The sequence below is a fragment of the Oryctolagus cuniculus genome, chromosome 7 (assembly GCF_964237555.1).
Source record: "Oryctolagus cuniculus chromosome 7, mOryCun1.1, whole genome shotgun sequence".
Lineage (NCBI taxonomy): Eukaryota > Metazoa > Chordata > Mammalia > Lagomorpha > Leporidae > Oryctolagus > Oryctolagus cuniculus.
In genome coordinates this window covers 153,446,744-153,470,238 of record NC_091438.1, presented here as the reverse complement: position 1 = coordinate 153,470,238, position 23,495 = coordinate 153,446,744, and the positions used below count along the sequence as shown (strand labels likewise).

The 23,495-nt window shown below is 63.6% G+C and overlaps 1 protein-coding gene across 4 annotated transcripts; it reads right to left on the bottom strand.

Moving 5' to 3' along the window:
- Nucleotides 1-920: 920 nt before the first annotated feature.
- On the bottom strand, nucleotides 921-22,546 carry ARHGEF19 (Rho guanine nucleotide exchange factor 19). Of its 4 annotated transcripts, none has more exons than XM_051836540.2 (17): nucleotides 22,242-22,546; nucleotides 20,375-20,457; nucleotides 10,968-11,411; nucleotides 10,403-10,687; nucleotides 10,154-10,262; nucleotides 10,002-10,078; nucleotides 9,490-9,752; nucleotides 8,913-9,073; nucleotides 8,658-8,810; nucleotides 8,345-8,474; nucleotides 8,158-8,232; nucleotides 7,250-7,339; nucleotides 6,907-7,067; nucleotides 3,865-4,023; nucleotides 3,427-3,506; nucleotides 2,019-2,123; nucleotides 921-1,649 (listed from the first exon to the last, which is right to left on the bottom strand). In XM_051836540.2, exons 3-17 carry the CDS (start codon nucleotides 11,380-11,382, stop codon nucleotides 1,492-1,494), a joined length of 2,421 nt encoding a protein of 806 aa, XP_051692500.2. In that variant the 5' UTR covers nucleotides 11,383-11,411; nucleotides 20,375-20,457; nucleotides 22,242-22,546; the 3' UTR covers nucleotides 921-1,491. The 4 variants fall into 4 exon arrangements, with proteins under 4 accessions (XP_051692500.2, XP_069935334.1, XP_051692499.2 ...); XM_070079233.1 differs by lacking the exons at nucleotides 20,375-20,457; nucleotides 22,242-22,546 and adding exons at nucleotides 12,388-12,457; nucleotides 14,511-14,703; XM_051836539.2 differs by lacking the exons at nucleotides 20,375-20,457; nucleotides 22,242-22,546 and adding an exon at nucleotides 14,511-14,702.
- Between the last annotated feature and the right edge of the window lie 949 nt (nucleotides 22,547-23,495).

Sequence of the window (23,495 nt, the reverse complement as noted above, 5' to 3'; positions counted from 1 at the left end):
TCTGCTAGGCTATGAGCACACAGCGACCCTGGTCCCCGAGGTAGCCATGTGACCCAAGCTGGTCCAATCAGAGGTAATCCCAGGATTTGGGACTGGTGAAAGACAATTCTGTTCTCCCATGGAGAGCACAGGTGAGAAGGCCCTGGGAAGTCTTGGGATGAAGCCGACATCCAGGATCACAGAGCACAGATGTGTACGGAGAGGAGTCCTCACTGCACCCACGGGCACTGGATCAAGCCTTGCCTGAAGCCCATCTCACCACTACACATCTCAGCTAGGAGGACAATGAAGGATGAAAAATGCCTGCCAAAAGATAGCCATGTCCCTGGGGCTGGCGCTGTGGCATAGCGGGTAAAGCCACTGCCTGCAGTGCCGGCATCCTGTATGGGCTCCGGTTCGAGTCCCAGCAGCTCCACTTTCGATCCAGCTCCCTGCTACGGCCTGAGAAAGCAGTAGAAGATGGCCCAGGTGCTTGGGCCCCTGCACCTGTGTGGGAGACCTGGAAGAAGCTCCTGGCTCCTTGCTTCGGATCGGCGCAGCTCTGCCATTGTAGTCATTTGGGGAGTGAACCAGCAGATAGAAGACATCTCTCTCTCTCTCTCTCTCTCTCTCTGCCTCTCACTGTCTGTAACTCTGCCTCTCAAATAAATAAATAAATAACATCTTTAAGAAAGAAAGAAAGAAAGAAAGAAAGAAAGAAAGAAAGAAAGAAAGAAAGAAAGAAAGAAAGAAAGAAAGAAAGAAAGAAAGAAAGAAAAGAAAAAGAAACAGAGCCGCTGGGACGCGAACTGGCCCCCCGATGCGGGCTGTAAGCCTCCCAAGCAGCATCCTGACTCCTGTGCCGGTCGCCCGCCGGGGTTCTGCTGTTTGGAGTCACCCGGCCCACGGTCCTCTGTCACAGAAGCCGCAGGAGCCAAACACAAGAGCTAATAACACCTCTTTAATATCCAGCCATTTGAACGTGACATTGAAAGCGAGGGGACTGGCGCAGCTCCTCGGTCCCCCAGTTGCCCCCCGCCGGGGTTAGGAGGTGAATTCTGGAGAAAGGCAGACCACTCCGGGAGGCAGCGCGGGGACCCTCCTGGTCTGGCTGGGGCCAGGGCCAGGGCAGCACCTGTGGCTCCGGACTCCGAGCAAAGGCATCATGGGAGTCCACGGATGGACAAATCACTGGCACGGCTCCTACTCAGGCACTCAAGGGGCCGTGGTGAAGACCCCGGAGGGTCCCAGCCCGTCTGTACCAACAGTGCGCCCCGGCCAGGCTGCTGGGAGCGGCCCCCGTGCTTGGCACCCGGCTGTGGTCACCTGTGGTGGTCCCCAAAGGAACTGCCCTGGGCCTCAAGGCGCGGACTCCGAGGTTCATGGCGACGGGGAGACCCTCGGGAGGGCCCCGGCTCCCGCGTCCTGCCTGTGCCCTCCGTGCCAGGGACACAGAACAGAAGGCCGGGCAGAGCCGCCGCAGCATGGGGGCCGGGGGCCGGGGCTGTGGTGTCACACGGGGGGCTCGCCCAGGCTGCTGCTGGCACTCGTGAGCCGCTTATTCTCACGCAGGTTTCGCAGGCGCGCGCTGAGACTGCTAATCTCTTCCACGTAGGCCTGGGGCACCCACCCCTTCTCGCCATCTGCCAGGCGGACCCCCTGCAGCCAGCCTGGGGACACACCGGCCAGGAGCAGCGTCAGTGGCACCAGAGGGGGCACAGGGCCAGGCCTGGGAGGCCGTGACTCAGCCCTGGTGCCAGCGTCCCCACCCTGGGGCCCAGATGTCACCGCCCGGGCATCTCCCTGCTCCAGGAAGGACTCTCCGACCGGTTTTTCCTGACGTCCCCAGAGAGGGGTAGTCCCACTCCCCCCATCTCTCCTGAATCTTTACAAGGAGGTTCCTCCTCTTGTTCAACCTGATTCCTGCATGCTGGTGTGATCAACATGTTTCAGACCGTCCCTCTGTGATGTCCCCGCCCTCCAGCGACCTCCTGCCCACCAGAGCCCCCTGGGAGGCCTTCCCGGGAGGTCCCTCTCACCGTCACTGGTCCGGGTCCTCACCGCCAGGATGTCAGTCTTCTCCAGGGTCAGCTCGTCTGGCTGCAGCGCCTTGTAGGTCCTGACACACTGAACCTGCGGGCGGTCTGCCAGGCCGAGGGAGGCTCAGGGACGGGCAGGGGCGGGGCGGGGAGGGCGGCAGGGGGAAGGCAGGGGAAGGCGGCCAGCCACTGCTGCTGCTTTTCCTCTGCCCCTCCCAGGCTGCGGGCACCCCTGCCCACCCTGGCCACGCTCTCTGCTCTCACGCTCAGCACGAGTCCCCTCCTGGCTTCCAGGGCTGCCTGTGCACCCAGGTGCTCAGTCCGACACTTGGCTCCGTGTGATGCCCCCGGCCCCTCCGCCATGCACCCCAACACTGTCCTGGTGCTCCCCCCTCCCTCCTTCTGACCTGGGGCCCAAGCCACACCAGGATCCGGTCTAAAATCCCCTGGGGGCCTGGTGTTGCAGCCCAGTGGGGTTAAGCCGCCACCTGCGTCACCAACATGCCATATGAACACAGGTTCAAATCCCGGCTGCTCCACTTCTGATCCCACTCCCTGCTAATGTGCTTGGAAAGGCAGTGGAAGATGGCTCAAGTGCTAGGACCCCTGCCACCCACGTGGAAGACCCGGATGGAGCTCCTGGCTTCAGCCTGGCCCAGCCCCGACCATCACAGCCATCTGGGGAGTGAACCTGCAGATGGAAGCTTTCTCTCTCTTTCCCTCTCTCTGTAACTCTGCCTTTCAAATAAATAAGTAAACCTTCCAGAAGCATTAAAAATAAGAGAAAGTAAAATGAAACCCTCTGAGCGGCAGGCAGTCGGCACAGTGGATAAGACCCCACCTGGGAGACGCACACCCCACGTCCCAGTCTCTGGGTTCGCATCTGGGCTCTGCTAATTCCAGCCTCAAGTGCTTGGGTCCCTGCCACCCTCGTGGGAGACCCAGACGGAGTTCTGCCCAGAACCTTCAGTAGCTCCCTGCTGCCCCCCACCAAGGTCCTCTGGGTTTAGGATTGGCGCTGGCTCACCAGCCTCATCTCCCACCCAGAGAAGGCTTCGAGCAGATCCCTCCCCCCACTGCCATCACCGCCAGCAGCTCATATGGTGGCCCCTCCGGTCCTGTCCTCTGCCAGGGGCGCCGGGAGCCGCAGGCTGACCTCCACGCCCACTCCTGCCGCTCAGAGCTGGGCGAACTTGGGCCACTGCAGCACGCCCCGGAGCCTGCTTCCTAACCCGTCCTGTGTCAGTCCTGCCCGCTTCTGCTCTCCTCAGAGCCACCGACTGGGCCAGGGGACCTTGCTCTCCCTCCCACCCCGGCCCCCGGCCCCAGCCAGCGATGCAGCACCCGGGATCGGAGCAGAGAGAGTGGGGAGGTCTGGGGGGGGGGGCTTGGGGGTGTGGGCTGCTACCTTGTCCCTCGCTGATGACCTCCTTGTCCTCTTGGGGGTTGGTGGGGCACAAAGCCGAGATCCACCGCTGCTTCTCACTTCTAGGACAGGGACAGGCTGGGCTGTCACACCGTGCGAAGTGCAGTCACCCAGAGCAGGGTGCCGAAACCAGAGCTGGGAGAACCGGGCATGCGGGCCAGACCCAGCGCCGTCATGTCGGCCCCAGCCAGGGCCCACCCTCAGCCCCCCGTGGCAGCTCTGCCCACCCTGCCTGTGCCACATCCTGTCGGAGAAGGAGAGGCACAGGCCAGTGCCTTGGTACCACCTGCAGCCACCTCCCTCCTGCCCACATCCAGGAATCTCTGGGCGCTCGAGGGGCTAGGTCAGAGACGCCACCAGCACCCCTGGACCTGTGCCCATCTTGGGGTGTCCTCTCTCCCCGGGCCCGGGCCCACTCACTCCGTGCGGGCCCTCAGCAGGTACTGGTGCTTGGCGTGCTGCCCGTGGAGGAGCTGGAGGAGGAACACGTGGCCCGGGATGCCCTGCAGCTTCAGGCTCAGGTCTCTCACCTGCAGCTCGGCCATCCTGGCGTGGACAAACACGGCGAACTTCCCCAGCCTGGGAAGCCAGGGGAGGGGCATCAGCCGGGCCTCCCGGCGCCCGCCAGTGGGACCAGGCGAGCTCTGACCGGGAGTGGGGAGAAGCAGCCTCCCCAGGGAAACCTGCCCAAGCAGGGGACAGCCTCCACGGCAGCCAGCCAGATCCGTCCAAGGATTCAGGGGTGCCTTTTCCCCACCCCCCCACACCCAAGCTCCTGTTCTAAAGAGCCGGGGGGGGGGGGCATTGGAACACCGGCCTCTCACATCAGAGCGCCCCTTCCAGTCCCTGCTCCTCTGCTTCTGATCCAGCTTCCTGCAAAGGCTTCTGGGAAGCAGCAGGTGATGGCTCGACTACTTGGATTCCCGTCACCCACGTGGGACACCCAGATGGAGTTCCTGTCTCCAGGTTTTGGGCTGGACCAGTCCTGTCACCCATGTGGGACACCCGGATAGAGTTCCTGTCTTCTGGTTTTGGGGTGGACCAGTCCTGGCTGTTGTGGGCGTTTGGGGAGTGAACCAGGGGATAAAGGATATCTCTCTCCCCTCTCTCGATTTCTCATCCCTTCTCTCTGTCTTTCAAATAGATAAATGGGTGGCAGGGGTCCAAGGACTTGGCCCATCCTCTGCTGCCTTCCTAGGGAGCTGGGTGGGAAGTGGAGCAGCCAGGACTCCAACTCGTGCTCCTTTGGGATGCTGGCCTCGCAGGTGGCGACCTAGCCCGCTGCGCCACGATGCTGGCCCCAATAAATTAATCTTTAAGAAATAAATAAATAGGGGTCGGCACTGCGGCACAGCGGGTAAAGCTGCCGCCTGCGGCACCGGCATCCCATATGGGCACCTGCTGAAGTCCCAGTTGCTACGGCCTGGGAAAGCAGTGGAAGACGGCCCAGGTGCTTGGGCTCTGCATCCATGTGGGAGACCTGGAAGAAGCTCCTGGCTCCTGGGTTTCGGTCAGCTCAGTACCGGCCATTGCAGCCATCTGGGGAGTGAACCAACGGCTGGAAAACCCCTCTCTCTGCATCTCTGTAACTCTGCCTTCCAAATAAATTAATATTTAAAAAGGAAGGAAGGGAGGGCAAGCCCCTCTGTGTGGCACCTGATTCGCTGACCAGAGAAGCTCCATGGAGACTGCCTTGGTCCTCAGTGGCTGCTGTCCCCCGGGGCCTGCACTCTGTTCACTGTCACTCTGACAGTTCCCTGGGCTCAGGAAACACCTGTGCACGGATGCGCCCAGGCCTCCCCAGCTCCCTCATCTCTACGCATCTGAACGCCTCGCCACCTTGGGAGCAGCCACCTGGGCAGTTGCAAGAGCTTCTGGTCCCTCGCCCTGTAGTCCACCCTCCAAATCGCCAGGAGGAAAAGGTCACGCCTGCTCCCTGCTGCCCAGACCAAGTTCAAGCTCTCGAGCTCAGCAGCCAACATCACAGCTTCCCTCTCCGGCCCTTCTCCACAAACCCAGCCGTACCAGGCGTCACCAGGGCCCAAACACTCTGCTCTCATGCCCTCCTGCAGTATCCCCACTGCCAAAGTTCTCCTCTACCTGGAAAACTCCTACTCAGCCTTCAACACCCAGCTCTGGAGTCCCTTCCTCTGCGAGGTTTTACTGATTCTTACCCCACAGCAGGGGCTACCACCGTTCACACTCCCACTGAAACCTGACAACGGAGCAAGCCTTGGGCCCAGAGGCTAAGATGCCCGTGCCCCACGTCAGAGGGCTTCGGCTGGATTCCTGGCTCCAGCTCCTGATTCCAGTCTCCTGCCCGTGCAGATTCCGGAAGGCAGAGGTGATGGCTCAAGTAATTGGGTCTCTGCCACTCACGTCAGAGACCTGGATGGAGTTCCCAGCTCCTGGCTTTGGCTTAGCTCGGTCCTGGCTACTGCAGGCAACTGGAGAGTGAACCAGCATATGGGAGCTCTCTGTGTCTCTTCTCTCTCTCTGCTTCTTGAACAAAAAGCTGTTTTTAATCTTTTTTTTTTTTCTACTACTTACCACTCTAAAAAATATTTATTTGAAAAGCAGAGTGACAGAGAGAGAGAGAGAGAGATCTTTCATCTGCTGGTTCCCACCCCAGATGGCCACAACAGCCAGAGTCATAAGCCTGGAACTCCATCTGAGCCTCCAACGTGGACAGCAGGGGCCCAAGTTCATGGGTCATCTGCCAGTGTTCTCCCAGGTGCAGCAGCAGGGAGCCGCATTGGAAGTGGAGCAGCGGGGACTTGAACCAGCGCTCTGATGCGGGATGCCCGCGTCACAGGTGGCGGCTCAACCTGCTGCTCCACAATGCCCCCCCCCCAATTTTTCATCTTGACAACATGATCATCAGGATGTATTCTCACTGCTCTGAGAGCCCCTGCGAACTCATATTTATGGACCTGGCAGACAGCTTGGCACAGAGGGCCGGTGAGTTCCCCAAATGGACAGCTCAGTCCGGAGCACCCCCAGCCACCCAACCCCACCTTCAGACGTGTGCCCCCCAGGGAAGACAGGGCAGTGCAGCAGCTGAGAGCCTGGGCACGGGTCTCAGACAGCCCTGCCTGGCCTCCCGCCGGCTCCTCCGCTCTGCAGCTCCTGGTCAGAGAAGAGCGGGGGCGCCCACTTCCCAGGGCGGGGTGGGGAGGGTTAAAGGGCATAATCCCCACGGGAGGCTGGCACGGGACAGGCGCTGAGTGAATGCTGGCTCTCACTGTTCTGACTCAGGGCAGGCGGGCACCCTGCTGTGCCCTGAATCTCGCTCTCACTGCCTGAAGCTCGGGGCAGCTTCAAGTCCTCTGCACTCAGGCCGGCCCTGGCTGGAACATGGGCCTGCCTCACGCCCAGGCCCAGGGACGGATGATGCAGGAGCCCAGCAGTGGGGAGTCCAGCTCGGAGCCGCCCCCGCCCCCCTGCCCCGTCCAGACTCACTCCTTCCGCCGGGAGAGCAGCAGGCAGTCGTTGAAGAGGTGCAGGTAGACGGCCTTGCTCGACAGCTTCAGCTTGGCAGGCGGCGCCGCGGGCAGGGGTGCCAGCTCCACCAGCTCCCCGTGCCGGACCAGCCAGCGGGCCTGAGAGATCAGCGGGAAGATCTGGATGGACAGAGTGGGCAAGCGGAGAGCCCGGGTCAGGCCCGGGCACCCCGCAGAGAGCACAGGTTGGGGGATGACGGGGGGGGGGGGGGGTGTCTGGGTGCTGTGAACTGGCCAGAAGCTCCCAGGGGAAGGCGGGAACAGGCCACCATGGCCCCGCCCTTGCCCGCGTGCGCACGCACCTTGCCCTCAAAGTGGATCTTCTTGCTCAGGTGGATGAGTTCCTCCGTCCGCTTCATGGACTGCACACTCGCATTGCACTCCTGCACCAGCTGGGGAGCCCGGGGTGGGTCACAGGCAGCCCCCAGCCCCCGCGCCCAGAGCCCAGCCTCGGACTCCCTGTCGACAGCTGGGGGGTGGGTCACAGGCAGCCCCCAGCCCCCGCGCCCAGAGCCCAGCCTCGGACTCCCCGTCGACAGCTGGGGGGTGGGTCACAGGCAGCCCCCAGCCCCCGCGCCCAGAGCCCAGCCTCGGACTCCCCGTCGACAGCTGGGGGGTGGGTCACAGGCAGCCCCCAGCCCCCGCGCCCAGAGCCCAGCCTCGGACTCCCTGTCGACACCTGGGGGGGTGGGTCACAGGCAGCCCCCAGCCCCCGCGCCCAGAGCCCAGCCTCGGACTCCCCGTCGACAGCTGGGGGGTGGGTCACAGGCAGCCCCCAGCCCCCGCGCCCAGAGCCCAGCCTCGGACTCCCCGTCGACAGCTGGGGGGTGGGTCTCAGGCAGCCCCTCAGCCCCCACACCCAGAGCCCAGCCTCAGACCCCCCTGTCGACAGCTGGGGGTGTGGGTCACAGGCAGCCCCCAGCCCCCGCGCCCAGAGCCCAGCCTCGGACTCCCCGTCGACAGCTGGGGGGTGGGTCACAGGCAGCCCCCAGCCCCCGCGCCCAGAGCCCAGCCTCGGACTCCCCGTCGACAGCTGGGGGGTGGGTCACAGGCAGCCCCCAGCCCCCGCGCCCAGAGCCCAGCCTCGGACTCCCCGTCGACAGCTGGGGGTGGGTCACAGGCAGCCCCTCAGCCCCTGCGCCCAGACAGCTGACAGCTGGAGTGGCTCTGCTAGGGGTCCCTGGGTCCAGGAAGGCTCTCCCCCACTCACCTCCTTGAGTGCATTGAAGGCCTTGGTGGCCATGCGCTCGTCTTCGGAGCCCTGTGCCGTCCGTTTCAGGATGTTCTGGGGGGGGGGGATCAGCTCAGCGAGGCAGGCCGGGTCCTCCCCCGCCCCCACAAAGCCTGGACATGGCAGCATTCCCCGCCCCGCCTGGCCGCCCCCCCCCCCCCCGTACCTCCACCAGCATCTTGAGGCGGGTGATCCTCTGAAAGGGCAGGATGAGGAAGGAGGTGAGGGGCAGCCGCTGGCACACGGGGGACTCCTCCAGGCGAGCCAAGATGCCAGGGAATTTGGGGTTCTCCAGGCTGCAAAATGAGGACACCTCTGGGGCCCTGAACCCATCCGGGGCCTTGAGCACCCCCTCGGGGCTTGCCCCGTCTCCTCTCCTCCTGACCCCTCCCCTCCCAGGGTCCCCCGGCCTCACCCAGTCCTCCGCACCCGCCCCTGCCCCTGCCCCTCCCCCTCCCCGCTGGGAGCCCCAGCCCTACAGCAGGCGCTGGTAGGTGCGCTCCTGGTAGGCCTGGTTGGTGACATAAGGCAGGTAGACGCGACGGAAGGCGGGGCTGTGCTGCAACACCACGTCGCACACGCTGAAGCGCAGGACGTCGGCCTCCAGCCGCTGCTCCAGGTCCTGCAGGAACCTGACCGGTCGGCGAGCGGTCAGGGCCGGAGACCGCAGGCTGCAGCCCAGGGAAGCACGGGCTCCATCCTGCCCCGCGCCGGGCCAGACCGCTCTCCCTCACCTCTCGCTGGTGCTTCTGACCTCGGGCAGTTTGGAAAACAGCCACTGCTTGTCCTGCGCCCCCAGACACTCGTTCAGCTCGGTCGAGCCCAAGAAGTGGCCCACGGCCACCGACAGGCTGTGGATGTACGAGGCCTCGGACGTGATCAGCTCAAACTTGGCCTGAGGAAGGGCGGGCGCGGGCTGAGTCGGCTGCGCTAGCCCACCCGGGACCCCCGGAGGGCCGCCCCCTGGGACGCGGCCCGCCCCCGATGCCTCGCCCAGTCGGCCAGCCCAGCCAATCGGAGTCCTTGACTCCGCCCCAGCCCCGCCCACCGCGGCATCCTCCTCCGCTAGCCCCGCCCCCACCACGCGTCCGCCCCGCCCCGTCTCCTAGGCCCCCTGCTCGCTCCGCCGCCCGCGTTCTTGTCCTGGCTTCCAGCCCGCGCCGCCGTTCGGTCCCGGCACTCCCGCTCCCCGCGTCTGCCGTCCCGCTGGCCCCGACTCTAGTGGCCGGTGTCCACTCGAGGGACCACGCACCCCGGGTCCACCCCCCCTCCTCCTCCCCCACGTGCAGCCGCCGGCGGCCCAGCGCGCACCTCCTGCAGTTTGCAGTCGCGCAGGCTCAGCGTGGACAGGACGCCGCTGCCGCGCACGTCGGGGATGTCCTGCCACAGCGAGAAGGTGGAGCCCCGCGCCGAGCGCTGCGCCCGGAACGAGCTGCTCGGGGAGAGGTTGGCCCGCGGCGGCCCGGGCCCCTCCTCCGCGCCCTCCGCCTCGTCCCCCGGGCCCTCCTCCTCGCGCTGCTGCCGCCGCAGCTCGCGCGCGCTGGCCACGTCGCTGTATTCCTGGTAGAGGACGGCTGGGCGGGCAGAGGGGCGGGGAGCACCGTGGGCAGGGCCGCGGGGGCCCGCCGACCCCGCCCGGCTCCTCCCCGGTGCCCCCAGGAGCCCGCCTCCCTGGCCGCAGTGCGGATTGGCTCTGTGAACTCATTCATTCATGCCGTACACATTAACTGGGCACCAGCTGTGTCCTGGCCCCTGTGCTAAATACTCCTCCCCACGCGACCCCGACCCCCCAGCCCCTTCCCCGGGGACCCCCTCCCACGTACAGCTGAGGAGGAACCGTGACTGGCGCCGCTCGCTGGCGCTGCTGGAACCCGAATGCAGCTCTTCCTGCGAGTCCAGCCTAGGAGAGAGAGTGTCAGGGCCCTTCTTCACCCGGACCCCGCCTCCGACCCAACCCCCCGGCGGCAGGTGGTACCTCGGCTCGCGCCAGCCGCCGTGGTTCTCACTTGGGTCCACGGGGGCTGGCAGCGACACCCGGTCCATCTTCGTCTCTGCGCTCCGGGACTCCCTTCCTGGTGCTCTCCCTAGAGGGGGCAAGGGATGAGGGGGCGTGGCCCACACCCCAGCTGACCGGCACCCGGCCTCCGGTGTCCAGAGAGTGGGCCACGCCCCACCCTGCGGCAGGCTATGGGCTGTCCCAGGGTCCCCAGGGAGCTGGCGGTACCTTCCTGGACTGCTCCAGCGCCCGTCCCCGGGGCCAGCGCCCTGGCTGCTGAGTTCCGCCCCAGGCGCAGCGAGGAGTGCAGCCGCGTCATCAGCTCCGAGGCAGAGAAGCGCCTCCTCTCAGGCCCCTCGAGGCCCACTCGGGGGGACCCCGACAGCTCCAGCGGCCTGGGCGCCTCTGAGTTCAGAGCCTGCTCCTGCACGGGCTGGCTGGCCTCCAGGAAGACCGCCTGGGCCTCTGGGCTGCTGACGGCCTCTTCCCGCTGGTACACCCGCATCTTGCGCCCTGCAGGGGCGAGGAGGAGCGGTCAGCCCTCCCTGCTGCTGCCCTGTGGTCTGAGTACCTGAGGCCTGAGGGAGAGGTGCATGTTTCCATGGAGACCTGGTCCCCAGGGCAGCACATCCCCGTGAGGGGCAGAGACCACAGAGGGCCTGGCTGCAGTGGACAAGCCCTGACCTTCCCAGAGCCCTACCACTTGTCCAGATGGGGGGGGGGGTTTCTGGGACCTAAGGGGTTCAGAAAGATCCACCTAGCCCCCACCATCCACCCCTCAAGGGTGACTCACAGGCCGACTTCTTCTCTGAGCCGTGGCTGGCTCTGCGCTGCGGCTGCACGTGCTGGGGACTCCAGGGTCCCTCCAGAGCAGGGGGCTGGGCACCAGGACAGTGCGGCCAGCTGCCAGCCCTGCTGGGCCGGACCCCCCGGCCGGTGGAGAGCTCGGTGTCCGGGCTCCTTGGGGATGCTGGCCATACCAGCCCTTGGAGTGGGGCGGGGGTCCCCAGGGACCAGCGGCTGCCAGGAGTCGGCAGCTCCTCGGGAGTGACGGGGAAGAGGTTCAGGCACACGGGGCTCGGGGGCTGCAGGGTGGGCAGCTCCACGAAGGACAGGCTCTCCTGCTGGCACACGGCTACCGGGCGGCGGGCAGTGCCAGGCGGTCCGACCAGGTGGGGCTGGAGGGAAGCAGGTGGCCCACAGTCCATTCCTTCTTTGCGCTGCCACCCACCTGCGCCTGCAGGGAAGAAGGTGTCAGATCCCAAGACGGTAAAACCAGCGCATGCTGGAGGCCTGGACAGGCGCGTGTGGACACACGCGGACACGCCTCTGTGCAAACACTCTCACGCCTAAGCACGCAGCCATCGCTGATATTTACGGGGCACCTCCTGAATGACAGGCCAGTGCCCTCCCACTGGATCCTCATCGCCACCCTGGAGCTAGGCTGGTTTTAGCCCCGTTTGGTTGCAGGTGCGGAAGGTAAGGCCCAGAGAGGTTGCTGTTTGGTAAGTGGTGGAGCCACCCGTCTCACCCGGGCACACCAGCTTCCCAGTCTGGGTTTTAACAACCCTGTCATCGTCTAACACACACACACACACACACACACACACACACACACACACCCACATACAGGTTGTCACACCACAGACGCATCCACGCATCCACACGCATTCCCTCCCAAACACAGACACAAACACGTTCATGTCCACAGTCGTAGATACACACAGATGTTGCGCTTTTTCACATAGTCGCACACACTCACACACTTTCTCACAAACACACACTGACCCATGGGAGATGTACACACGCACCCCGGCCGTCTCACGCTGCTGTTCCATTTCACACACACACTAGGACACAGAGACCAACACACAGGCCCCCTTCCCCTGCCCAGCGCCGCGGCCTTCTCGCTGAGTAGTGCCCACACCCATGCCAGGCTGGCTGGGACGGCCACAGGCAGGCAGGCGGGCCACCACCCCCATCGGACTGGGCACTCCCAGAGAAGGGGAGGGAGGTGCCCTGCCCCCACGCTTCGGGTGAGAAAGGGGTTTCTCCCCACACCCCGCCAGCTCCCAGCCCCTGGATCGGCTCAGGTTGAACGGGTTCTTTCTGGGCAGGAAACCATCCCTGGGGAGCCTGCCAGAGCCTCCCGGCGGCTCTGGTGATCCCCAGGCCACTAGGCCCCCTCCCGGGGGCCACCTCCTGCCCCTCACCTCTCCAGCCAAGGCCCGCTGCTGCTGGTGTCGGCTGCTCCGGCAGGGGAAGCCCTCTCTGCCCAGCTGGCTGGGGGAGATCCCACCCAGACAAAGAGTTTGATTCATCAAACCCTGTGGTGAGGCAAGCAGCGGGGAGGGAGGGAACAGGCAGCGGGCTGGGCGGGGGCCTAGCAGAGCTGGCCTGGAAGCAGGCAGGCCGGGCAGCGAGGACCCCCCAGGGGCCCCCTGGGGCCGAAGGGGCAGTGCCCAGCCTGGCAGGGCCGGGAGACCCAGGAGATAGACCCCGAGAGAGAACCGGAGAAGCAGGGACCCCGGAGCCGGCAACTCAGAAGCCGCCACCCTAAAACGCCCAAAACCAGAAAACCACAGGATGCCGAGCCCTTCAGGGACCCAGAGACAGACAGAAACAGTGCTGAGCATTTCAGACAGGGCAGACACTCGGAGGCACAAACCCGGGGAGACAGATGGACAAACATTGCATGGCCCGCGGGCTTGCCAGTCTGGTGGGAGAGCCAGAAACGAAAGCAGTTACAAGGCAGATTGGCAAGAGTCGAGCCAGGGGAAGCATCAGAGTGGGGTGCAGGGCTCAACTCGACCTGGGTATTCCAGGAAGGCTCGGAGGAGGTCATGGCTACCTGCTGCATGGCTAAAATACCCAAAGACCCCCTGCACTACCCTGGCCAAACCCCTCTCTTCTGTACAGCCCCTAACTACTTCCTTCTCTGGGGAATGTAGGAGCCAGGGCTGGCTGCTCCTAAGGGGTCTTCCTCGTGGCGATGGCTCCAGCTTGTACCGTTAGCCCCTGTCCCATCTAAGCAATGTCCGCCACCCTCAGACTTGCAAATAGGACGGTTACAGCAAGTTCATCTCGCCCAGGGAGCACCTAGCACACAGTGGGTGCTTTGCGCCCTCTTCCATCAATCTTGGTGCAGACAGGGGAGGGGCTTGGGCCCTCACCCAGACGGGGAATGAAACCCACGCTGCGGGCCAGTTGCCCGTGGGAGGAGAAGGCGGCCTCTGCCCGGCGGCCAGGTCTCTTTCCAGGAGTGAGCAGTCCGCAGCGCACAGGCGTGACCACAGGCCCCCTCCTCCCTGCTATTCTGGGAGATGCTCTTTGTCTGGGTTTTGGAAGCCCTGGGAGGGCAAGAAGGGAACCCCCCTGTGGGTCATGTGCGGTGGGGGTGGGAACAAGCAGAACATTGAGCCCTTGGGGCAGGAGCACCTGCAGTCCGAGGAGAGAGCTGAGTGGGAAGGTGTTCTGGGGAGACAAGGTCGGAGTCAGGTCCCCAGCAGGGAGGTGAGGGGTGATCAGCCTCTGTCCACGCCTGGCCAAGGCCCATAGACATGACTGGGGAGACGCGGCCTTCGGGGACAGGGTCCACCCCACCGCAGCGCTGGTGGTGCCGATATCTCGGAGGGGCCAAGCTGCGTTCCTATTGCGGACGGCTCGTCTCTGCCAGTAACGAGCAAGACAAACCCGAGTGGTGTAGGCACAGGACTGGACCCCGCTAGCAGGGACGTGACCTGCCCAGGACGTGGTCACGGGATGTGGACTCCCGTTCTGGAACGCCAAGGGGGAAGTGCCTGCCCAGGCTTCACGGCCCGCTGGTGACAGTGAGCAGCGGCACAGCCCTCGGCAAGTCGCAGCCCATCCCTGGGCCTCGGGGACCCCCATCTGGGAAGCAGCCCCAGCTGCCCCTCCAAGAGACCTGTGTCATCAGGCATGCCTCTGCACGCCGAGAAGGATGGGCAGGGGCCGAGGAGGGTCCCTCCCGCGGGCACTGCTACCCACAGGCGACCATGGCCCACTTGGCAAGGCCGACACGGCACCGGGGGTCCCTGAACACCACCCGGGCCCAGGGAAAGTAGCTCCCACCGCCTGCATCCAGCTTGCCCTACCCCTCCCTGACGCCCCTTGCCCTGCTGCCCAGAGGAGCAAGGACCTGGCCAGGGCCCCTCTGCCCCTTAAGGGACAAGGCCAAGTAGGAGGCCATGGCCAGGAAAGGATCCAGAGCCCCAGGAGGCCGGGCTCGGTCGGCGCTAGGCAGGCCCCACAAAAGACTGGCTGGGGAAGCCTGGCGGGAGGAGGATGGGCTACTGGCACCCAGGTGGGGCCCTACCTCAGCCAGGGAGCTCCGTCCAGCTGCCGGCACGGTCCAGGGCTCCAGGCCACCCTGGGGGCTCTGGGGTTGCAGCCAGGTCCTCAGGGGGCGATGTCAGCATGGCCCCTGAGCCGGGCAGAGCCAGCTCCTGGGTATTGTGTGGGGCGGGGAGGGGGAGGCGCAGGCGGAGGGAACCTGCGGAGAGGCAGGCGGCTGTCTCAACGTGCCTGCTCCCCGCCCCCTGCCCCAGAACCGGTTTGGCCAGTCTGGGGTACGAGAAGGGGGCTGGAACAATAGGAGTCTATGCCCACGAGAGGCTCAGAGGGACCCCAGGCAGGCATCCTGAGGGGGGTGCCTGCTCCTGCCCCAACAGCAGATAGGGTACCCCTCTTCCTGAGCCTCCCCAAAGTGAGGCTCGTTCAGGGCATTCCTGGGGCCAGGAAGCCTCCTGGGAGCTTCGCGAAGAACCTCCCCAGCCTTGGGTTCCTCAGGGACCTCCTCTGAGCCCAGCACCATCTATAACGCAGGAACACTCAGCTCTGGGGGCGGGAGAGAAGTCCACGCGGAGAGCTAGTGAGGGGGGCATCTGGCCCCACCCTGGACAGCCCCTGCAGCATGGCCACTCCCCGCAAGTGACCCATCCTTTCCTGCTGCCTGGAACGAGTCACCTGGCCATCTCCAGAGGCTTCCACCACCATGAAGCCCTCCCAGACTCTGACCCACACTGATTCAAATAGCCAAGGGGCACTGAGTATGGATGCGTGTACAAATGCCAATGTTTGTGCTCATTTACTCGGTCTCCACGTGGACCCTGGGAGGCTGAAGCTGCTACTTCTCCCATAGGAGGCATGCACAGGTGGAGCGAAATGATGCACATCATCCAATTTATTAAAAATATACATTCTTAGGCCGGCGCCGCGGCTCACTAGGCTAATCCTCCGCCTTGCAGCGCCGGCACACCAGGTTCTAGTCCCGGTCGGGGCACCGGATTCTGTCCCGGTTGCCACTCTTCCAGTCCAGCTCTCTGCTGTGGCCCGGGAAGGCAGTGGAGGATGGCCCAAGTACTTGGGCCCTGCACCCCATGGGAGACCAGGAGGAAGCACCTGGCTCCTGGCTTCGGATCAGTGCAGTGCGCCGGCCGCAGCGCACCAGCCATGGCGGCCATTGGAGGGTGAACCAATGGCAAAGGAAGACCTTTCTCTCTGTCTCTCTCTCTCTCACTGTCCACTCTGCCTGTCAATATATATATATATATATATATATATATATATATACACACATTCTTTAAGCAGACGTGAATTCTGTTTTCATTTTGCTAGGCATGGACGATGGCTGTTATCCTTGTTTTTAAAAATGTTTATTTATTTTCATGTAATTGAAAGGTGGGGGGGGGAGAGAGAGAAAGATCTTTCCATCACCTGGCTCACGTCCCGAATGCTGGCACACAGCCAGGAGCTGAGTCTCCCTCGTGGCTGCAGGGACCCAAGCACTTGACCCATCACCTCCTGCCTCTGCCTCCCAGGATGCATTTGCAGGAAGCTGGATCAGAAGTGGAGTAGCCAGGACTTGAACCCACGCTGTGATAGGGCGTCCATAGCAATGGCTTAACCTGCTACACCACAACACCCACCCCAAGCATCAGCCCACCTAAATTTCTCACCAGATTTCTGAAGTCCCCGCCTTCCGGGTGATGAACTTGGGATTTAAGGGATGAGAGAAGCGCCCCATAAACAAGAGGCAGGACTAGTATTGAAAGTCCCTCCCTCTGGGTCTTTAACCACCATCCTGCACTGCCTCGCCAGGCTTTCGGGAGAGGCGCGGGGGTATCCCAGTGGACCCAGCCAACCCTCATTGTTGTCCCTACACCACATTGTTGTCCCTACACCACAGGCCTTGAGGAGCCTACAGGGCAGGGGCTGCATGGCCCAGACCCCAAACAACATTCCCCCAGATTGGTTCCCTTAGCCAACAGCTGATGTTTCAAGTTCAGAGTGATTTGGGTCCCTCTGCTCTGTCACATCCACTTCACCCCCAGGTCACCATCACTGCACAGGGTGAGTGGGGACCAGGTGGCCACGGAGAGGGGACAGGCTGGGGCACAAAGACAGGGGGCAGAGAACATGGACTAGGGGTCTCCAGAGAAAGCCCAGCTCCCAGAGGCCGGGGGCTGTTATAGCCAAGCCCTGCTGCAATAGACCAAGAGCAGGGCTCAGGCCGAGCAGGCTGGCTTTGCGGATCAGTCCTGCATGTCAGTCCTATGGATAAGGGGGCGTCGGGTGGGCGTGGCTTGGTGAAGGGCAGGGCCAGGCAGAAGCCACAGGCAATCTAGCCAATCCCCGCTCTGGGTGGAGCCGACCCGGGGGCGGGGCTAGCGAGGGCTGAGCCGGAGAAGGCAGAGCCAAGGCCTGAGGACGGGTCGCAGGGCGTGGCTAGTTCGCTGGAGGCGTGGCCATATCTGCGGCCCCGGTTGAGCGACAGCAGCGGCGCCCGGTTGCTTGCCCGCGTCCGCGGGGCCGAGCAGCGTTCGCGCTTCATCCCGGTAGCCAGGGCGGCCGGCAGAAAGGGGATGAGCTGGGGAGAAAGGGGTCCATCTTAGCCATCTTATTAGCGGAGCGTTTACCGCGTGCCCAGCGCTCCTCGGAGGGTTCTCCGGGTATTCACTGATTTAACCCTCACAACTCTACGACGTGGGCATCATTTCTATCCGCATTTTGCAGCTGAAGAAACGCTAGCGCTCAGGCTCGTCATTTGTCCGAGACACACCTGGGGTCCTGTTAGGGGCGGGGCTAGCGGCAGGGGGTCTTCAGCAAGGCTGGGGGCGCCCTTCCTCTCCCTTCTCCAGGTCTCTTGTGGTGTTAGTGGTGTGCAAACGCGGCATCCTCACGGCCCTGTGCAGTCAGTCCTTTTGTATAATGCACCCCATTTACGGCCGGTCGGCGGCAGAGCCTGAACCCAAACCCGGTCTGCCCGAGACAGACGGCTGGGCCCGCCTCGACCGCGAAGACCAAGGCCAGCCGCCAGCCGGCGGCCTCCGGAAGAGGGGCGCTCCCCTGCGCGTGCCGAGGCTTTGTGCCCGGGTGGCGGAGTCCGGAGAGGCTCTTGGGGGTCGGCTCCGGGCCGGGCACTCCCTCTCAGCCCCGCCCCAGAATCCGCCCCCGCCTCTTCACAGTACCCCAGCCGGCTCCGCCCATCTGTGCGCCGGGCAGACTCAGCTTCCTGCCCTCCCAGAGAGACCCCGCCCCTTCCAGACAGGCCCCGCCTCGCCTCTGCTAGGCAGCCCCCAACTCCTCCCCACCTAGGCAGGGCGTCCCGCCCCTGCCAGGCAGGCCCAGCCCCTCCCGCCGCTCGGCCCCGCCCCTCCCAGGTAGACTCCACCCCTCCCAGGCACGACGCTCCGCCCCTCCCAGACAGCCCCCACCTCTCCCCTGAGCCCCTCCCCAGTCTGACCGCCCTGTCCCCTCCCCCTCCCTCTGTGCGCACCAGCGCTGCAGCGGCCAGACCCCGATGTCCTGCGGCGGTCACCGGCACGCGTGCACGTGGACACCCAGTCCCATGTCCACCCAGTGGCTGCACAAACAGGGGCTGGAGCAGGAAGGCACGGCAAAGACAGACCTGTAAGGCGTGAGCGGCTGCCTTCCCTCTGCTCCCAGTGTGCCCTCCCTCTCTGGAGCCAAGGCCAGCCTAACTCCAACCTGGGGCCCACCCTCCACACCCTACCCCGACCCTCCGGGCCTCCCTCCGGTGGACGCTGACCCCACTAACTGGCCCCTCCCACCCACCGAGCCCCCTGTCCCCATGTTCCACTGCTCCAGGGAGATGAAGTGGCCATGCTGGCCAGTGGGCTCCGCTGGTGATCCCCCCTCCCACTGCCCCCACTGACAGCGGTCACACAATAGTGCCACCTCCATGGGGCCCGGCTCCTGGGGAAGACCCAGCTGAGTGACTCCTATGTCCCCACGTTGAACCCAGGGTGTGCAGCAGGAGGGTCCCCCCCCAAATGCTCAGGAACTTAAACTGTAGTCCTGGCTGTGGGGGGCGGGGGGCGGCGGCGTGAGGTCTGGGGCCAGTGAGCGAATGCTGAGGTCGGATGCCTCACAGCTGCCCCATGACAGCGGAGGAAATTCTAGCCGAGGGCTATGACGAACCAGCTTCAAGGCCAACAGCAAGACCTGGGTAAGAGGCAAACAAACAGCCCTGCAACAGCCCAGCAAGCCGGGTGGGAACTGGCGCTCACCTGCCTTTGGGGCAGGCCACGTGGAAGAGAGAGGAATAGAAATGGACAAGCTGGAGAAATGACTGTGAGAGCAAAGGCGTCTTCACGGAGAGTCTGGGTTCTGTGCATCCCTGAGAAAGGGCAGAGCTGAGCGGAGCCCCACGAGGTGCAGGGACTCAGGCACAGCCCATCAGGTCCGTCCTACACCCCCATGCCCAACCCATCAGGCCCTGCGCCAGCCACGTGCCCCTGGCCACTCACGTGAGGGCACTCAGATGCAGGTAGCCCTGCCTCAGGGTCCCCGACCCCAGCGAAACAGGCCTGCAGCCCTCTGCCTTCACTCCCCCATCTGGTGAGCTGCTCAGCCAGCAAAGTGCAGACCTGGCCCAAGAGGAGGATCAGCGCCAGGCTAAGCTCAGGGCTACTGATGTTGGCAATGCTGCCAGGCAACCTGGGCAGTGATGGGCAAGGCCCCGAGGGCAGGAGAAACCTCAGTAAGCCCAGTCAGTCGGGCCTGAGCCTGGAGCAGTGGCTGCACCCTCCATTGCCCCAGGGGCATTCCTGCATAGCAGCGCCAGGAAAATCATCACGGTGTAGAGCTGTGGGCCAGCAGGGGACGCTGTCGGAGCTGAGAGTCTGGGCCGGCTCCTAGAGCAAGAGCTCGAAGCCCCCGCCGTGGGCAGAGCTGGGGCCTAGAAGGGTGGGCTGACTTGGGGTGAGAAGCTGGGCTCTTTCAGGTCTGTCCCTGGGTCCTGGGCCACCTGCTTAGCTAGGGCAGCAAACTTCGGATGTGAGCATTCCTGTCGCAGGGGCCAAGGGGCTTTCCCTGCCTACACAGGGAGCTGCAGAAGTCCAGCAATGAGGTCTGGTTCCTTGCTGGTTTTGCTGTCTTTTCTCCCAGCACTGGATTAATGAATGAACGGACAGGTGGATGTATGGGTGAGTGGATGGAGGGTGGTTGAATGGGTGGGCGGACAGCGAAGCAAGCAACACATGGATAGAGAGGGCTGGCTACGCCGACAGATGGGTGAAGGAGCGGAACAAGCCAACAATCTCCCTTTCCCTGAGAGAGGGCACGAGGGGGTCGGTTGGCGGGCAGCGGGCTGGGCTGATGGACAGGCAGTAGGCGGGTGGGCGGATGAATAGACACATGGATCTACTGCGCGCAGTCAGTGTGAGCTGACTGTGCGCCAGGCGCAGTGGTGCACCTGGGTATGCATGCACTAGACAAAGCCCAGGCAGAACCGGCAGACGGCCTGGGGAGACAGACGTCCGGCGGAGGAACCCCGGATGCAGCTGGGAGCCAGGCCAAGGGAGGAAAGCTTTGGCAGGGATGGCCAACCTGAGGAGAGGACTTTTAGCTGAAACCTACAAGGTAAAACGGTGCTAAGGAAGAGGACGCTGGCAAGAAGGCCGTCCAGGGAGGGACAGCATGCAGGGCCACTCCTTGGAGTCCCATGAATCCTGTCCTGGATTCTCCAGTGGGTACCACTGACGCCGACTTTGCCATCTCAGTCTTTCCTTTCTGATTTTTTGGTCTTCCAACACCTGTTTAACCAATGTCTAATGTTAAAGTCTCTGGGTGGAAAGGCCTTGCATGAATTCTATTTTCCTGTAACCCTGGTGCACGGATTCCGTGAGGATGGCTGGACATTTGACATACACTTACTGTATGTGCTAGAGAACCTTCTGGGTGCCGGGATTCAGCAGCCAACATCACCACAGGGTCCCTGCTCCCGTGCAGCTCAGAGTCTAGTGGCAGAAGACAGACAACAAACACGAAAACAGAGCGATGAGATCAAAACAGGGAGTGGAACAGGGAGACTCTGGCCAAGGAAGACTCTGGCCTCTTTAAAAAAAAAATCTGTTTAATTGAAAGAATCAGAGACAGAGAGAGAGAGCCTCCATCCACCAGTTCACTCCCCAGATGGCCACAACGGCCAGGGCTGGGCCAGGAGGAAGCCAGGAGCCAGGAGCTTCTTCTAGGTCACCCATACAGGTGCAGGGGCCCAAGCACTTGGCCGTCTTCCACTGCTTTCCCAGGAGCATTAACAGGGAGCTGGATCCGAAGAGGAGCAGCCGGGACACGAACCAGCACCCATATGAGATGCCAGTTGTTAGTAAAATGTCGTCTTATCTGTGGTGCCATCTAAACCCCGGAAGCCATGTTGGGCTCTGGCCCCGTTGCCATCTTGGTCAATAAGCTTCCGTCCTAAGCTCAGCCTGGTTACTAGAAGTCAGGTGACCAAATGGCCCAACCACAAGCATGAGCTCCCCTCCCCCCCAAAGGGTTCGCTACTCCACTTCCTCACCTCTGCAAGGCTACGGAAGACCTGTTCTCCTGGGGCAGGCTGCAAGGGAGGCCGCGTGTCGGGTGTCCCCCACCTGACAATAAGCCACTCCCTTCCTCTGGTGTTTGCTGTGTTTTGTGGTGGCCTTTCCTTACGCCGGGGCTGCAGGCGGAGGCTTAACCTACTACGCCACAGCGCTGCCCCTGGGCTCACTGATTTGATGTTGGATGGAGCACGCGTGGCAGCGTGAGCGTGACATGCTTCCCCCTTCTTCCTTGTCCCAGGCAGGTGTCTCTCTGAGGCGCAGCTGGAACCCCCAACCCTCCCCGCGCCTCCCCTGCCCGAGCCCCGAATCACCCCCACACCAGGGCAGAGTACAAGTCACCCAGGAAAAGTGTGGGGAGAAGCCAGGTTTGGGTCATGCAACACTGGACTCCGAAGTCTGAGCCCTTCCCAGCATGCTTTGTGGCCGCTGAGAACTCTGGGAAGTGGAGCTGTGGCACTGAGCTGGGCATCAGCATCTCCTGGACCTGGAGTCGCTGCAGTTTCAGTGGCCAAAGTGGCGCTTCCTGCTTCCAGGGCTCCGGGCAGGCGGCGGCCGGGGAGAAGCCGGGGTCCCGGCTGGTTGGAGGCCACAGCTGCAGGGCGCAGCCAGCCCAGCACGGCCAGCACAGCCCCGCCTAGCAGCCAGCCATTCCCTTGCCCTCTTCCCTGGCTCGCCGTGGCCGTGGGGCAGGTCTCCGAAAGACTCCACGCGGCACAGAGTGGGTGCAGGAGGAAGCCCTCCCCACCGGCACAGACTTCCCTGTGACAAGAGGGGGCCACCCTGGGAGGGCTGATCCTCAACCAGAAAGTGGACTCACCCTGGATGTTGGTGCCCACGGTAACAGAGCCAGAGTTAAAGACCAGGGTGCCCATGAGGGCGGTGGGCAGCGGCCAGGCCCTGGGAAGGCTGAAGGGTGAGGGGCAGCTCATGCGTCACCCACGCCCACCTCTGGACGCAAGGCCAGCCGCCAGCCCCCACGTGCAGAGCCAGGCAAAGGCGCTGGCTGACCTGTCCCCCAAACACTCTCCTACGGGACCCGGAGCTGTATCTGTGCCAGCACCCACCGCAAGGCCACATGAACATAGCAGCTGGCAAGGCCCGAGATCCGCACCAGGCACCTGCACCCAGGCGGCTCCATGGGCCCGAGGCGGGTGTGCCAGCCGTGCCAGGCTGTCAGGCTGAGTTTGGGACATCCCTACCTCCTGCAGGCTCCCTCAGCGGGCAGGCAGGCGACGTCCATCTCCGCACGTCTCTGCTTCCCAGTCAAGGGTGAGGGCCACGCTGGAGGCAGGATGTATGAGGCCCGCGAAACCACCGGGTCTGGCACTGCCAAGGCAGCCACAGGCCAATACATCCATAGCAGGCTAACTCGTAAGCTGGTCATTGTGTACGCCTGGGGGACGATGCTATTAATATTCAAATGGCCCTCGCAGAACAAAGGTTCCCCACTCCTGCCAGCAGGCCAGGCTCTCTGCCACCTGCTAGGGAGGAGTCCCGGGGTCGCTCCGCCCCCCGCGGCTGCTGCCCCCGCCCCACTCCTCCGGAACCCGCCCCGCCCCGCCGTTCTAGGAGAGCGCGGGCGCGTGCGGGCGCTGAGGGGTTGCGCAGGCGCTGCAGCGCTCTAGGGAGCCGGCCGAGTCCGCGTGGGTGGGGCCCGGCCTGGGGGTCCAGGGCTGGGTGCTCAGCTCCTGCGGAGCCCCCGCCCCAGGGCTGACGCTGACGGTCTCCCCCTTTCACCTGTAGCGGCGCGCGCAGACTCGCAGGGTTGCCTGCTAACCGCACGCGGGGCTCGGCGCCCAGCTGGGCTACGCCGTCCAGCAGGGGTCTCGAGGTGGGTCAGACCCTCAAGCCCCTCCGCTTGCCATCCGGCCCGCGAGGTGCACTCTTGTCGCATCAAAGGCGCTTCCTCGATTGAAATCCAATTGGAGCCATCATTCTGATCCGCCGAGTGGCCAGCCATGACTAGCGACCGGTCTTCCCCTCGGAGGGCAGTCTCCTACGTGTCCCTGGGCTGAGCGTCTTAGGCCTTGGGCTCACTGGCTACGCGCAGTCATCACAGCCCCTCTACCCAGCAGGTGCCACTGTCAGCCCATCTTGCGAATGAGGTGTGACGTCACTTGCAGAGTCCCTTCTTGGCCTCCAGGGCCCTGAGCCGGCCACAGGAGCACCAAGTCTGTCCCTTGGCGGCGGGGAGGGGGCAGTGAGGGACGGTCTGCGCCAACCTGTCCTGCTTCCATCCTGGGCGGAGAGCAGGGTCTGGGTTCTTCAGTCCCACTATGGCCACAATTAAAGAAAAAATGGCACTGCAGCAAGAGGGATTAGAGTTATCTCAAAGGAGGAACTGCCTGTTGCAAGAAAGGGACAAGACAGACGCAGGAATCCTCAGGGAGGAAAGAGGGGCAGGAGTCTTGCCTGACCCAATCTACTGACCGTGGTATTCTCTGCAGAGAACG